This window comes from Trifolium pratense, linkage group LG7 (genome assembly GCF_020283565.1).
Source record: "Trifolium pratense cultivar HEN17-A07 linkage group LG7, ARS_RC_1.1, whole genome shotgun sequence".
NCBI classification, from domain to species: Eukaryota; Viridiplantae; Streptophyta; class Magnoliopsida; order Fabales; family Fabaceae; genus Trifolium; species Trifolium pratense.
In genome coordinates this window covers 31,827,959-31,844,405 of record NC_060065.1, presented here as the reverse complement: position 1 = coordinate 31,844,405, position 16,447 = coordinate 31,827,959, and the positions used below count along the sequence as shown (strand labels likewise).

General features: G+C 31.0%; 1 protein-coding gene and 1 non-coding gene across 2 annotated transcripts; one reads left to right on the top strand and one right to left on the bottom strand.

Annotated features, from left to right (window-relative positions):
• Positions 1-1,789: 1,789 nt before the first annotated feature.
• LOC123898978 (vesicle-associated membrane protein 721-like) lies at positions 1,790-6,474 on the top strand. Its single transcript, XM_045950032.1, has 5 exons — positions 1,790-2,133; positions 4,014-4,155; positions 4,244-4,364; positions 4,801-4,863; positions 6,161-6,474. Exons 1-5 carry the CDS (start codon positions 1,929-1,931, stop codon positions 6,296-6,298), a joined length of 669 nt encoding a protein of 222 aa, XP_045805988.1. The 5' UTR covers positions 1,790-1,928; the 3' UTR covers positions 6,299-6,474.
• A 2,180-nt stretch (positions 6,475-8,654) lies between these two features.
• Positions 8,655-8,737, bottom strand: TRNAL-UAA. Its single transcript has one exon. It is a non-coding gene; the product is annotated as a tRNA-Leu (tRNA).
• Positions 8,738-16,447: the final 7,710 nt, after the last annotated feature.

Sequence of the window (16,447 nt, the reverse complement as noted above, 5' to 3'; positions counted from 1 at the left end):
AATATTAGTATTTCAAATTTTAAAAGAATTAAAATTGATACACATAGTGTATGTTTGGTTTCAATTCTGGAGCATCCAGAATTGATTCTGGACGTGTAGAATTGATTCTGACTTGTTTGGTTTCTCAAAAGTAGAATTGATTCTGCCTCCAGAATTGATTCTACTTGAAGCTAGAAATCGTAGCTTCTGATTCTAAAATTGATTTTTACACTCAAGTTTTTTGTTCAACTCACTTTTTCATGAATATATCCAAACATAAACCACTTCAGCTTAAAATCAATTTTGGCCAGAATCAATTTTACAGAATCAATTCTCCCAAAATCAATTCTCTCCGCGCAGAACCAAACACATAGTTGTGTGGAGTCTCATTGCACCTAATCTAAATTTTAAAACAACACAGTTCGAGGTTGGAATAGTCACATAAGTCAAGTGAAAAATTGATTTTTATTTTGAAAACATTGTCCTTTGATATTATATTTTTGTTTGAAAAAATGTATTCCAAATTTCCAATAACACTTCTCATAAAATATTGTACAATTTATCACGGTACAATTTGATCAATTATATTAATTTTTTTAAAAAACACTCAAACCTTTCAACAACGGGTCAAATAGATCAATGTCCCATCAACCATTTTATGTGTTTGACCACGTTTAGAAGCCACCTTATTAATTTGCTTTTAAAACAATAAAAAATTATTGTTATATATCTTTTGAAGAGATAAAAAAGAATTATTAATAACTAGCACGTCAGGTAGCGCGTTCCGCACATGCTTGTGTTTAACTTATGTCTAAAAAAAAGATATGATTTATGTTATTGTGTTTATTAATAAAATATTTTTGTAGCTACGAAAAAAAATCAAGGGTATTGTTGATATTATGAAAAATCCACACTAAAACTCATGTATTCTCTTTATAGTATTTTTTTTTTGTCAAATAGCTCAGCTCTGAATAAATGGAGTGTCTGAGATTCAAACCCCAGGTCTGACATATAAGTGAGATGTCTCTGTCAAGTGAGCTAAGCTCATGAGAGAATAACTTCTTTTTACTAATTAACAAAATTATTAGGACATGTATAAATATTTTAACCTCTCCTTTTTTTTTTTTATAAATATTTTAGTAACTTCTTGTTCCTTTTTTATTTTTAATTAAAAAACGAGTCAATAAAATAATTTATTATATATTATATCCAAAAATCATTTTTAGAAGAAAGGAGACGTTCAAAATTATTATAAACTAATTTTCAATTAAGGTCAAATGAGAGTTTTATATTTTGCAATTATTTTTAAAATATAATTACAAAATAATTTGTGTTTAAGCTTTGTAGGTAAGAATTGTTAAACGTAAAATTTAAAATTTCAAACTCACACGTAAGGCTAATAAGTTAGTTGGTAGAGATATCACATTTTATATAAGAGTTGAAACCTGAATTTCGCATACTCTATTTATTTATCTTAAAAAGGTAAAATTCTTATCACTAAACTACTTGACAAAAAAACAAAGTTAGTAAAACTTTCGAAACCATCAACCATAAACTTGAAGTAATTCGAAGGCATAAAATCATTATAAACTCACACAAACAAATGAGAGAGTCGAAGTTCGAACTCTAATCAAGACGTCCGACCTAACAATTTTAACATTTTGTCCGTTCAACTAAGACTTATATGGACATAATACAATTTTTTTAACCCTTACATGAATCTCAATTACATCGAGGAAATTTCTCCGCAGTTGCACGCGGATGATATTTTTATCATTTAATTAAACTATGCATTTTGCATTACAGCAAGATATGACGGTGAAAACCTCATTTTCAAATTTCAAATCGCCCCTTCTCTCTCCCATAATCTCACCTTCCTTTCTTCCTCTCTCTCTCTACAAATTCCTAGAGAGAGAAACAATCATCAACAACAACATTTCCAGATCTCTATGGCGAACAACGACCAAAATCAAAAGCCTCTGATCTACTCTTTCGTTTCTAGAGGAACAGTTATCCTCGCTGAATTCACTGAATTCAGTGGTAACTTCAACTCCATCGCTTTTCAATGTCTTCAGAAACTTCCTTCTACTAACAACAAGTTCACATATGAATGTGATGATCACACTTTCAACTATCTTATTGATAATGGTTACAGTAAGCACTTTTTTCCCTTCTCAATTTCTTATATAAATCATTACATTATACACTGTGTTGTTTTTGTTTAAGTAATTTGTTAAACCCTAATTTTCCATAAAGTGTTTATATTCAAACCCTAGATCACTCAATGTTTCAATCCTTATAGTATACAGTAAATTACTGTATGGTTATTGCATATTCCCAAGATTTACCGATATTAAGTGACACAGTTGATAGTTGATTGTTCCACGTACGCAAGTACATGATTTTATATGCTAATATTTGTTTTTATTTATTGATAACAAAAAATATGGTCAAAACAAGATGTGTGAATCCTGAATAGTGTACCTGGTCAAACTGAGTCACTTAAGTTATGCTCCAAGTGTAACTAAAAATAAGCTAGTACATGTTCGGTTCCTCAGTTTGTAATTGCCTTAAGTACGCTACTACATCAAAGTAATGTTGGTTAAGTTGAGTTATGTGATGATCTTCATAATGCTAGAGGAGGTTGTAGATCATTTTATTCATTTGCCAAAGTATTATTTTGCTTTCTCTTATAGTGTAATCAACGACTCTTTATTTTTCTGCTTTGAGATTGGAAGAGAGGGTTGGTTAGTTTTTTTTTTTTTTGAACAGCAAAGAATTTTAAAAGAGGTAACAGTACAAGAGGTACTTAACCCACGCCTGGAGATAAGTACATATAGTACTACACCCAATCAATACAAAAAAACTAATAATCTCTATCCCCACCAAAATGGCATTACCTAACTATACAGTCGAAAGGGTAAACACACCATTTGTAAAATAAGCATGGTGACATAGCCTTTTTCGACAAAAGCCATTTCCAAGAAACTAATTGTATCTTTTCAAAAATGTCCTCCGGCAACCTTTGCCTAAAAAATCCTTTCATTTCGCACACGACAAAGAACCCAAATAACTGAATGCCAAACCAACAAAATGCCTTGAAAGACTTGCTTACCTTTCCTATATATTGAAAGGAGGAAGCCTTCCAATATGGACGGAATGGAATCTGGCAACACCGTAGACAAACCATTTATGGACCAATACCTACACCTTCCATGCTAATGGCCATGAGACCAACAAATGATTCTCCGACTCTCTCGCCTCTGAGCACGCCAAGCACAAAGCCGCCACCCCATCTTGAATTATTCCTCTAGTTATTAAATTTGCTCTTGTCGGTAGCTGACCAACTATCGCTTGCCAAGAAAAAACAATAACTTCTAACGGAGCCCAACTTCTCCAAATATTGGCCAATGGTCTCACAAAAGGCAACAACAAATAAGACAATGGAGAATATTTGTTTAACAAGAATGAATAATTAGCACTTACGGTATACACATCACCAAAAGCATATTTCCACAAGTAAATGATTATATAATTCTTGTTCCCAACTACTGTAAAGAAATTTCTCCTCCACAAGGGATGCCAATGCCAAATTTCACCTTCCCATTCTCCCATCTCCTTAATTGTAAGGCTTGATTGAAGAGAAACTTGGAATAATCGTGGAAATTCTTCACAAAGAGGGGCCATCCCCAGCCACTTATCAAGCCAAAATTTGGTCGACCCACCACAACCCAATTTTTTAATGAAGATTTCTTAAGTCCAATCTCCCGCCACCCCTCTCTCCACCTCCAAACCCACAAGACGGTTGGGTTATATTCCAACATATACATCTTAGAGTGAAAAGTGAAACAAGGGAATAACTTCAATGTATGCTAACTTCCTGCTTATCCAAACTTACGATAATCTTCTGGCATTTCTGTTTTTAGAGGCTTCCTTTTAAATTATAATTTCAACAACTGATACTGCTTTTATTGACCCTGCTGCATTTGTTCATTGGTGTTATTTTGAAGAAATATCTAACTTGTGATTTGCAGCATACTGCGTTGTTGCACATGAATCAACTGGAAGACAGGTTCCCATGGCCTTTCTAGAGCGTGTCAAGGAAGATTTTGTATCAAAATATGGTGGTGAAAAGGCTTCTACAGCTCCTCCTAACAGTCTTAACAAGGAATTCGGGTATTAACTTTATGTTCTACACTTTTGAAGTTTAAGCTGGTGAGTTTGTATTGTTATTTTGGCTCATGTGTTTAGCCTCTCTGCACAGGCCAAAATTGAAGGAACATATGCAATACGTTGTTGATCATCCTGATGAGATTAACAAGCTTGCAAAGGTGAAAGCTCAGGTTTCTGAAGTTAAAGGTGTGATGATGGAGAATATTGAAAAGGTAGAAATAAACTTCATATCATTTTGGACAATTCATCATGTTCATGTATCTGTGCTTATTCTGAAGTATTGATATTGATATTTGCACATGTTTAGCGTGTGAATTTCTGGTGTTAATCTTTGCATAACTACATGTAAATATTATTTTTCGTTACATTTTATAACACTGGTGTAGTTACATATGTGATGTGTAAAAGGTTTATAATGAACTTAAATTCTTCAACCAAAACTAAAAAAAAAATTGTTATACTTAATTTAGTTGATTCAAACTCCTAAATTGTGAAAAAATATAATCAAATATTTGTTAAGTTTAAATCCATGCGATGTGTAAAAGGTTTACAATGGCTTGATAAGTCTTCTCAAATTGCGGGGTTTGAGTCACAAATCTCGTGCCTTTAATAACAGTCAATTAATCACATGTTTATAATTTAATGTAGGTTCTAGACAGAGGAGAAAAGATAGAGGTTCTGGTGGACAAGACCGATAACCTTCATCACCAGGTTAGTATGGAGTTTACGTGCACTTGCCTGTTCGCTACAGTATGACGTAGTCTATGAAAAAAAATTATGTATTGAAACAAGATTTCTCATTTGGCGTCTTGGTTATTTAATTATTTTGAAGTGGATGATGCTAAATCGTGGATTGCTACTATAGAAAGGATATTCTTCTGTTTTTTTAGATAATTTTATTCTCTCTGACAGCCAGACCCATTTTTCCCACTATGTTTTTAAAGAATATATATGTGCGCGCGTGTGTAACTTCCAGTTGTTGTACACATATATCGACAAAAAAATTTCCAATTTTTCCCCGTTTCAAAACAATTAAACTGATGGGTATTAAATACCAATATAACTTTGTAATCTTTATTTTCCATTTTTCTTGTTCCTTTCTTGCCACCACTATGGCAAGTCTTTCTTTTACAGCTTTCAAGCCTGTCTACAAAAGTCCTGAATGTTGCCACAAAGTATTAAGCATGTTCTTCAAAATGGAAGTATTTACTATTTAGTGTCTACTATCCCTAATATATATTGATATCATCAATTGACACGAGGTATAGGTTTATTGATGTTTTTTATAGGAAAATCTTAGTTGTTAGGATGTTACATTATTTCAGTAGTCAAGGTATCATGTGGTGCATGCGAATGAGGGAAATAAATCTTAGCCATATAATCCGTTCTTGAATGGTCAAGATTAAAATGATTATAAAGTCATTTGACTTTTTGAAGTGGTCTGACGATCATTAAAAACTTCCTATCTTGACCTTAAAATCATACATGGATGGTCAAGATTGGAAGTTTTAATTTAACGATCACATGACCACTCAAAAAAATTGTATGACTTTTTTATTTAAATCTCACCATTCATTGTTAGATGCAACAACGGAGGTTTAGTTTTGTCACATAAAAAATGTCGTATCACTTGATATATGTCCTACTCCTATCATTGATATATAGTAACAATGCAAGTAATTTAGCTGTATGATATAATGGCTGTATGTTATTCGTCGCGGATTCATGCAGTTAATTTAACATTCAGCATTCTCTGTCTCATATAATCTTATGTTGAATTTGCTTTAGAGTTATTGAATCTCATGTACAGTTTACAGTCTATATAGTATGCATTATTAGAATTTGATGGCATACTGAGTGTCATAAGATCTTCCCGTCCCCATATGCTCTTCTCTCTCCACTTGACAGCAAAACATAAAGTCTTTTGAAATCACATGTTCACTTTTCTGTTTGCACTATAGCTTTGATTATGGATTATGGTAGCGTAATTTTGTACTTTCGCTTTCAGGCACAAGATTTCAGGAGTTCTGGAACATCAATCCGTCGAAAAATGTGGCTGCAAAACATGAAGGTAAAGCTGATTGTATTGGGAATTTTGGTAGCACTGATCCTCATAATAGTCCTTTCTGTGACTCGGCGGGGATAATAAGCACCATTCTCTGTGGCCTTTATTGTTATTCTGACGTTGTGATAATCCGAGGTAATATGTCAAAATGTATGGCATGTGTTTGTATGTAATATAGATTACAAATTCCGTTAAGTTATCACTTTGTTCTGCTTTAGAACATAGCTTTTGAATATAAATTGGTTTGCTTGTTTGAAGTTCGATTTCCATTCACATCATTCATATTATTGACGTGGTCACCAACCATGTAAATTGTTTGCTTCGTGATCTTATTCTTTAATGTTTCCGAATCTAGCATTTTGCTGTTAAGTTTTGAATGTTGATTGTATCTGTTAGGCATGACAATAAAACTCATTCGCGGGTACCCACCCAAACCATACCCGTTTTGACGGAAAAACCCAAGTTGACTGGGTTTGGGTTCGGGTTTGGATTTTCCGCGATTTCAAAAGTTGGGTTGGGTTGGGGCGGGTAATGGATACATTGATACCCACCCCGAACCCACCCAGTTTATACTAAAAATTAGATTTCACCTATTTTAAATTAGAAAACACTTAAACAATCTCTTAAATTATATTCATATGTTTGTTTTTTATTTTTAATTTGAGTATTAAACAAATCATTTTCTCTATTTCTTTCTTTATTTAAAAAAATATTATTGAGAGAAAATAATTTTGGGCATGAGTTTGGGGTTATACTTTTTATCCCCGCTCAAATTTGGGATGAGTTTGGGGAAACCCGAACTTTATGGGTTTGGGGAGGGCCGAACCTGTCCCCGCCCCATTGCCATGCCTAGTATCTGTGGCTTTTTGTACACTACGTAAGGTTGGAGAAGCTCTCTTATACTCAGTTTCCTTGCTGTTAGTTTCCGATAGAATTGTTCCAGCTGAGATTAAACTCGGATGCTCCCGATCAATTTGATTTATATCTCATGTTTTACTGCATTAGTAATTAGTGACGACACAAATTCGGCACATAACATTGGTAATTTTACCGTGGCTATTATTTCGAAGCGCGGTCTTAAACTTGATATCTAGATGAGATCAGTGATTATTGGGAATGTTACATATATGAGTATAAAGGAGCAACTACTCAACCTAACTATTATTGCCTTCCAATGCAAGTTTCATCCAATGAAATTTCATATAAACTACATAGATGTTAACTACAAAATGGAGGCATTCTTAAAGAGTGAAGCAAGCCATTTAGAACTAGCATGAACGATTAATTTGAAAGAACTTTGTTTCGCGCCCCTTGGCCTTTTCTCACGCTCCTCTGAAAATTTTAAAAATACTCCCTCGCTACTAAGTAGCGAGTGCTAAAGGGGGCATAAAATCTTAAAAAAAAGAAATAGTTTGCTACTTAATTAGCGAAAATAGAGCTTATAAAATCTAATATTTTTGTCCTCTTTACTCTTCCTTTACCCCCTATGAAAATATGTTTTTTAAGTAGCGAACTGTGCCTTATCAGATTTTGCACCTTTAATACTCGCTAGTTATCATTTTTTTTGCATGAATTTTTTTTGGTCTATTAGAACAACTTATTGGGCTTTTGCAAAAAGAATAAATCAGTGGGCTTTTTCAGAAAGTTCAAATATTATTGAGAATTACTTTTCCCACTCTACCGGTTACTCGCGCGCCCTACAAATTTCCCATTTTACCCTTTCGCTAGTTAAGTCACGGACGTTATAAAAAACTTGATAGGGTGTTTTTCCTCAAAATTTTTCATTTTTATAACATTCGCTACTTAAGTAGCGGATGTTATAAATTTGGGGTGTCCCATATATCCTTCTTATTGACTCTTGGAACTTATTGTGATAATAATTAGCAGCTATAATTAGTAACAATTAACAGCTCCTAGAATATCTCTTGTATTTCATTAGCATATCACTTACATATTTTTCTCATCAATATCTCCTAATATTTAGGCATGTAATTTGGAAAACTTGTATATATAGATTTCTCTGTCAGTGAATGAGAATAGCAGACAAATTACCTCTTATTTTTTCTCTAGAACTCCTCATCTGTGACTACCTTTCTCCTCCTATTTATTCAATTCAATCAATATTCATTCCTAATAATATAATAATAACCTTAATCTCTTCTAATAATATTGCTCACAACCTTTATACACCCCTCAACTCAAGTATGTACGCGTAGCAGGAAGGTAAGCTCAACATATATTTTCTTTTTCACACATCCATCCCCTACTTAAGCAACGTACATTATAAAAATGAGATTTTTTGAAATAAAACACCCTCTTACATCTTAAGTAGCACGACTGGGGCATATTGGTAGGGGCATGAAAGACAAACTAATAATAAGTTAAGCTGCTAACCCTTTTTAAATGACCAAATTAATCCTCTTAAAAAAAAATTGGTTGCAGGCTGTGGGGTTTGAACCCACGCGCACTCAGTGCAGTAGGTCTTAAGTCTACCCCCTTAGACCACTCGGGCAAGCCTGCTTGAGATGCTAATTAGAAAACAGTTTGTTATTTAAACTAAAACTAACAAAGCGTGTGCTTTATCTTTTGAAATTCAAATATCTTTTTATATAGTTATTAGCATAAAAGATTGATGTTCTTAATAACGTGAGCGAAATAATACTATAATATTTTTTTAAAAAAACCAACCCTATAATTTTGGTAGATATATATATAGCTCACTTCTTTTTTCTTAAACTAAGGTATCCCGAGTGCTGTTATAAAGACTAATTCCTCGAAATGATTAAGATTTATTTAAGAATTTGAACTCTGCGAACATGTCCATTTGACTCGTTGGTTAATCAACACCCTAACTAATCTTTTATACAAGGACCTACATTTTATTGACCATAATGACCAACATTGTTGACAAACATATCCTTTTAAAAGAACATTGTTCCATTTTCTTATTCTTAATATTAGAAATAATCGGTGCCGAGTTCGATCACATGACCTCACAATTGCGAGCGCGAGTTTTAGTGGTATTTATCATTTCGTCTAATGACAAAAAAAATATTAAAAACAATCATAATTCAAACAAAAATGTGTGACAAAACAACATTATTTTATTTAGGAAAAGGTTCATAAAACACATCACACATTAATTACCAACATTAGACGTGTTACATTTGCAAGGGTCAACTAACCAAACTTTCAAAGTCATGCATGGTAAGCGGAAAACTTTTCTTTCACTAAAATCCAACAAAACTTACATGAAGCTATTACGTTGAAATTGAATACTCCTATCTCATCAATTAATTCAAAGTGTTTTAATAATAAGCAAAAGTGGTTCCAATAAAACACCAAAAGATATATTCTACTTGAAATTTCAATTGTTGAAAATGGAAAGAAAGACATTTAATAATTCACCCCCTAAGAAGTCAAAAGTATAGGTTAGCCAAATGTTTGTGATTCAATGACGTAAGGTACCCCTTCAATCAAGGACAATTCTACATATGCAATTATGATTCTCCATTTGTTTGTGTCCAACAACACATCAAAAGAAGAAGAAAACAAGGGCAACAAGACGTCCGTAAATTTGTCATTGTGACTTGTGAGAAATGACTTATTATATAGTACTTGGAATTCAATACATACTGAATTCAATTCATACTTTTGCGACAATTATAAAGTAAAAGTTCACTTTCAAGATTCACCGAATAATCGATGTATGTGACATATATTATAGATCAAATACATAACTTATTCAATAAATCTAAAAATAAACTTTTGGTTATAATTGTGGACGGAGGGAGTACATATATATATATAAAAAAATCTTGTAATGGTTAACTTTCGTTTTAAACTACAATTTTTATATCTTAACATAAAAAAATAGTTCATTACTAAAAAAAATAAAATTAGTAAGAAAAAAATTGTCCATAATTTCTTAATCATAAAATTTAATGCAAAATATTATACAAAGATTTCACGTTTTCCCTCTCTAAATTTCCTCTCTTTAATTTAACAATTTTTAGTAGTGATTTTTTTAATGGCTATAGGACAAAATTGGTCATAAATTATTTTAAGGAGAACACTTTGCTACTTATGAAAAAAAGGTTGGGCATCCATACCCATAAGGCAGAATTAACAAAAGTTAATTATATTAACTTCAAAATTAATTAAACATAAAAATGACATGTTATCAAATAATTGAGTGTTGGGTATTGCACTCTACAAAACTCTAGGAGACACACATAAGTTGTCACCTTAGAGTATATTTTAAAAATTTAAGAAGAAAACTTGATTAAGTCTATTTGCATGGTTGGTTGTTTATGTCATAGATGAAAAAAATCTAAATGCCTTTAAGAAAGTTAAAATATTATTTTGCACACGTAGGCTGCCTCACGGGTTGAATATGGTGAAGAAGAAAACCTAAAATTAGTTGACATTTAATAAACATTAGCACAAAATAATGGACTATAATATATTCATATGACATGTTTTAATAAAAAAAAATTAACATACTACTCAAAAACGCTTAAATGAAATGACATGGGTCTTTTCTAACTTAACTCAAAAAAAAAGTCCTAAGTCCGATCTCTGATTTGGATGCAATAGTGTTAAAACTCAGAAGAGTTTGCCGCTCATTTGAATCCCACAAAACTCGATGAATTGATCTATGCAATTACGTGTAAAAAATACTTATATGATATGAGCATGGGAAAAATCTAATTAATTCAAGAGGCGGCATTTTCTAAGTGTAATTGGATCATATGGTACATATTGATTTTTAATAATTGTCACTATCCTTCTATTCAAAATTTCACCTAACAATGTTTTATTTTTTCTTCATCCAAATGCATTAACATGATTCCTTGCTTATGATTTAGATTGATTATGTTAATAGATGAGAACCACAATAAAATATATATTATTAAACACAACTTGTCATAAGGGTCAATCACATGAAATAGTCTAATTCATCTTTAAATAAATGGTTGCAGTTAATGAAAATGACACCAAAACATATCATATATTACATGTCTTCAACTAAACCGTTTTATCTTTTTTTCATTGTTTTCATGAAAATGACATATCCATTTATGATATGTTATTTTCTTACATATATTTAATAATTTAGTTGATTATTTTATATGAATTTTTAAGGGTACACAAAGTCACAAACAAGCCAAAATTTTAAAAAAGTGGTTGTTGGGTAAAAAGTACACGTCCTATATTTAGGGGCTAAAGTTGCTTTGTGGGGTGGGGTCCAAATCTAATTTGTCATAAATTAAATGGATTAAAATGATCAAATGTGTCTTTTTCTATTATTAATTTTTTTGGTTTGATTTGAACGTGATTTGTCATAAAAACTGTCCTTTTCTTTTAATAAGTATGTTACCCAACATTATCTTAAGTGGCTTAATATAAAATCAATTAAGGAAACGGATAATTTAATTTTTCCTACTAGAGGACAAGCATATGACACCATAAGAGCCTGCTAATTATTTGGCCTCACAACAATAAGATAAAAGAATTTACCATTTACACTTTATTAGATTTGTCGACCTTGTATAAGGTGGTAATTAAAAACGATGGATTAATATTTGTTTAGAGAAGTCAATCTCTTAAATGGATCTTAAGTTAATCTCTACAGTTGCGTGCGGATGATGCCTTTGATTTTAAAAAAAAAATGATGGATTATGTTACAAAAAAAAACGATGGATTAATTCAAATGTAAGAAATTTGTCTCTTAACAATAAGAGATTTGGTGCCCAACATATTTTTGAAAAATATTAGTTACGGTTAAACGACGTGAAAATTTCATATTTATAATATATTAGAAAAAATATAAAAAGGAATTTTTTTTAAAGAACTTGGTTTAAATATTTGTATATTGACAAAATAAAACTTCGTATATGTGTTATCTTAATAGTAAAAGCATGATCTTGTAACTTTACCAAAGACAGTTTAAGTTCCAAAGGAAACAATTGTAAAATGATAATTAGTATAGTAATTATCTTTTTTAATTTTTTTTTAATAAAAAAACACATTATTAAAATACATCGTACCTTATTCTAATCAACTTTTTCATTTTTTGAATGAACTTATGACGTTCTCATGAACATAGCTCAATTAGTAGAAACTGCATCCTATTATATATATATTTGAAGGTCAAAATTTAAATTCAAAATTCTCCAATTATTCATTTCAAATGATGAATTTAATAATTAAATTAACTTACGCAAGACAATTGAAACTCAAATATATGACATTTTCACTCACCTATATGTAGTAGGAAGAAAGTGGACCTCAATAGCATATGATATGATAACTACATCCAACTTTATTTATTTATTTATGAAACCCATTGTTATAAAATTTACTACTATAATGCATGCGTATGTGCCATGTGGGTGCCCTTTACACGCTAAGAATAGCTGATTACATAATCAATTAGCTAAGCCATAAATAAATTAATTGAACCATATTGTGAATCTTTCTTTTTCTTTCACAAAATGAAAAAAAAAAATAGATATTCACAAAAAAAAAAATCTTTATTTTATTTTAAATTAAGCTCAATTAGCCATTGTGCTAGGTCTATGAAAAAGACCTATAATAATACTTATTTCAAATTGAGAGACTAATTTTAATATTTAGGGTGGTGCATTTTTCATGCATCTCCACTTGTTATGCTTAAAAACAAATACATAGATTGAATCTCACATCAACTTCATAAGAAAAGCCAAACAAGTACTCTACCATGAGTTAAGAAATTGATTTGAAACTTAGAAAGGAAACAAAAAATACAATCATCCAAATTTATGTCCTACACAAGAGATTGATGCTAAGAATGGTCCACACCCTATCCTCTCGTGGGGTCATAATATAGAATATTATAGGGTGTGTTTAATCGGCTAAAAAATTAGGATTTGAACATAACAACTTCGGTTATATTGGACAAATTGACGACCAAGGACCAAGATAAAATTGAAATTATTGTCTTTCACTAAATTACATGACAACTTTTTTTCCTATATACAAGTTGTCTAAAATACCAAAATAACCTTTTGTCCACCAGTTATCGTACGACATAAAATTTGTTCAATGCCTTAAACGTTTGTACTATATATGATATTCTGTCTTATATTATCGTGTACTATTCTATCGAGCACTAATATTTTGCAGATCAAATAGACCATTTTTAGTTATTATTATTATTATTATTATTATTAAAGTACGTGACTCAATGAGAAGACTAAGAAGTAAGAATAATTGTTACTATTAAAGGTGTTTATAATACGCACAAATTCTTCCTTATCGTGCTCATCCAGCAGCCTCCAAAAGAGAAATTCTACGAAAGTGACACACACCTATCTCTATCAATTTGGCTCTCATTAATTTGTTGTTAACTTTTGTAATCTTGTTTGTTTTGGCCAACTTAATTGTGGGATTAATTTAATTGATTTTGTCTTTTGTTAATGGACACATCTAAGGATATATTACTAATTTTGCCAACAATCAGTTTGAGTTTAATATTGTTATATATGATTGATAAATACAATTTATTTCGTATAAGTTTTCGTTTAATTAGTATTTTGAATTATTATGCATGTCACAAAATGTTTATTCAAATCAATGCCGGCCCAAAATTAAATTCTTAGAGAATGAAGGTAAATACTAGTTAATTTTTAACAGACAAACGCAACCATTTTGTCAAACTTTGAAGGATGAGAGGCAATTGCGAACTCAGCAAGAGACAAACGCGACCACATTATCGATGATGGAGCAGACATTTCGGCTGTCGTCGTTGCTAAAGGAGCAGATTAGGAGAGTAAGATTTCCTTGACGTTTCTCATTGTAAATGTGTACATGAGAATTATTTAAGGGCTTTGCAACTTATTTTAAGTTTGGGGACTTTGAGTTGTTTGTGGGTTTTTTTATAAGAAAAAATGGATTTTTTAAAAAGTTTAGACTCGTAAACTCACGTAGACACACGAGTCTATACAAGTTTGAAGTTTGTACGAATCTACATGAGCTTATCCAAGTCTATTAAAACACGATTCTATGCACAATTCTACTCATTTTTTCTTTCTAGACTCGTAAACTCGTAGAAGTCTACCCATGAGTTTGCATCCATGCAAATAATTGTTTGTTAAGCTGGTATATTTTTCTTGATCAAGTTTTTCTTTCTTTCAAGAAAGTTGATACATTGTTATTCTTTTGCATGTAACATATATTCCTAAATTAAATAGGTCTTTTAAATTTCATGTATCTAACATTGTTTTAAGTTAAACGTAACAAATATGTATTTTAAGTTTTTAACTTGATGCAATGTTATCTTTCGTTACAAAAACATGTTGTATTGTTATTCTTTTAGTTAATCTTCTCCAACATATGTGTCATTTTCATCAAAATACCCTCTATGGTGGAAGTCAACATTAAAGGCCAAAGTACAACAAGGTAACTGAAGTTAACATGAAGGATAAAAGAGCAATGAGTTAGAAACGCAAAATTTGTCACCTAAAAACTTAATTAAAGGAGTTGACTGTTCTATAAAAAAACTTAATAAAGAAATCTTACAAATACGAAACTTAAAAGATACATTTGGCTCGTAATTAAATACTTTTCTTTTATTTCTATTTTATTTAAATAAATAATTTTCACATACTTTTAAATTTTGTTTGCATCTCTTCTTTATAATTTTTTAATCTGGTGTTATTTTACTTCCGTCCTACTAAGCACCTCTTTTTTGCTATAGAAAAACACCGTGTATATATATATATATATATCTTGGAAAATACTCACAAAAGATGTGTGCAACTTGCTATACGCGTCAAGGACCAAAAAATTGATTGATCATCACAGTGAAAAGAATGTGTCCAAAACTATATAATGTGATTGTTGTCAATACTATTATTTTTCTTCTTTCAAATGTCTAATCATTCTTGTTCATGTAGTGCTACTAAGTTGGTATTGATTTTTATTCCACAGTCAAATCTGCAAGAAACTTCTGGGAAAAAAGAGACATTTCATCATTGCATGTCTAGACTAATCTTCAAACAAATTAAAATATCTTTTAACTATAGTTATATGACAATCATGGATCATTACACCATGATATCAAATAATTGAGTATATGTATATAAGCAAAAGAAAAATAATCATATAGTAAAATGCTAACATGCAAAAGAAAAAGAAAAAAAAAACCTCTTTTTTAAAAATTCCTCTAGTAAATATTTTGGAATCTAGTCGTAACCAAACTCATTGATATGGGGAAACAAAGGGCTGCTCCCTCCCTCATAGAAGGTTATTGTTGAACTGAAAGTAAACAAATATCGTTTTTTTCTTCTTCTTCTTTATCGTTTTTATGGCGTGTTATTATTATTGTCATCCGCTTGATTTTTGTTGTCGTTTTTTTGCTCAACACATTAAGTATTTTATTTGTGTGATTTTTTAATATGAATTCACAACATTCTTCAAATTCGCTCGCATTCTCCAAGTTCGTTCTCAAAATTATCTTGCGCGGTCAAACTCTGTATTGTCGGAACCCAAATTTTTTTAGAAATCAGAGAGTTAATACCAAAAAAATTCGCTCACTTGCTAAATCAAATTCCTAAAATGAATGAAATAATTTGGTCACTAAACAACATATTTTGGGTATCTTATAATTGTAATTGAAACTCTTGATCCCTACAACATGGTTGTTAGCTCTTATTGTACGGGAAAGTGCTAGCTGCCACATTATTGAATTAAATTTTAAGGAGAAAGGAGAAAACTTGTCACATGGGGTGGGGGATTTGTGTACAAATCTTCAAGTTAACATTAAAGCAATTTATGACTATATCGAAAGAAAGTATACATGTTACTATAAGCATTTTGTTTTCTTCCTTTTCTTTAATTTTTGGACTTTATAGCTTGATGCATGCTACAGCATTAATTATGATCATGGTGTGTCCATAGACCAATTCTTAATAATTAAAAAAGTAAGAAGATTCACTTGTCGACTCTATTTGTTTAGGTACAAATTGTACTCTCTTATTAAATAAATGCTCCTATTTTTGGGGAATAATCTATATATTTCCTTTGTTGTTTAATACTCATGCTTGGTGTATAAGTTTGTTTTTATTTTTTTTGTTCCCGTCTAGGGTTGAATTTACATTTTTGAACCAAATTTATATGATTACTATTTCAAATTAATTTTCTAAAAACTCTAATGGTCAGAAATTATTTTTACTACAAAAGCAT

Bases quoted from the DNA above. Each gene is read 5' to 3' on its own strand.
- LOC123898978 (XM_045950032.1), top strand. From the start codon at position 1,929: ATGGCGAACAACGACCAAAATCAAAAGCCTCTGATCTACTCTTTCGTT. The intron at 4,156-4,243 runs GTATTAACTTTA...CTCTCTGCACAG, and splicing joins AGTCTTAACAAGGAATTCGG to GCCAAAATTGAAGGAACATA. The intron at 4,365-4,800 runs GTAGAAATAAAC...AATTTAATGTAG, and splicing joins TGATGGAGAATATTGAAAAG to GTTCTAGACAGAGGAGAAAA.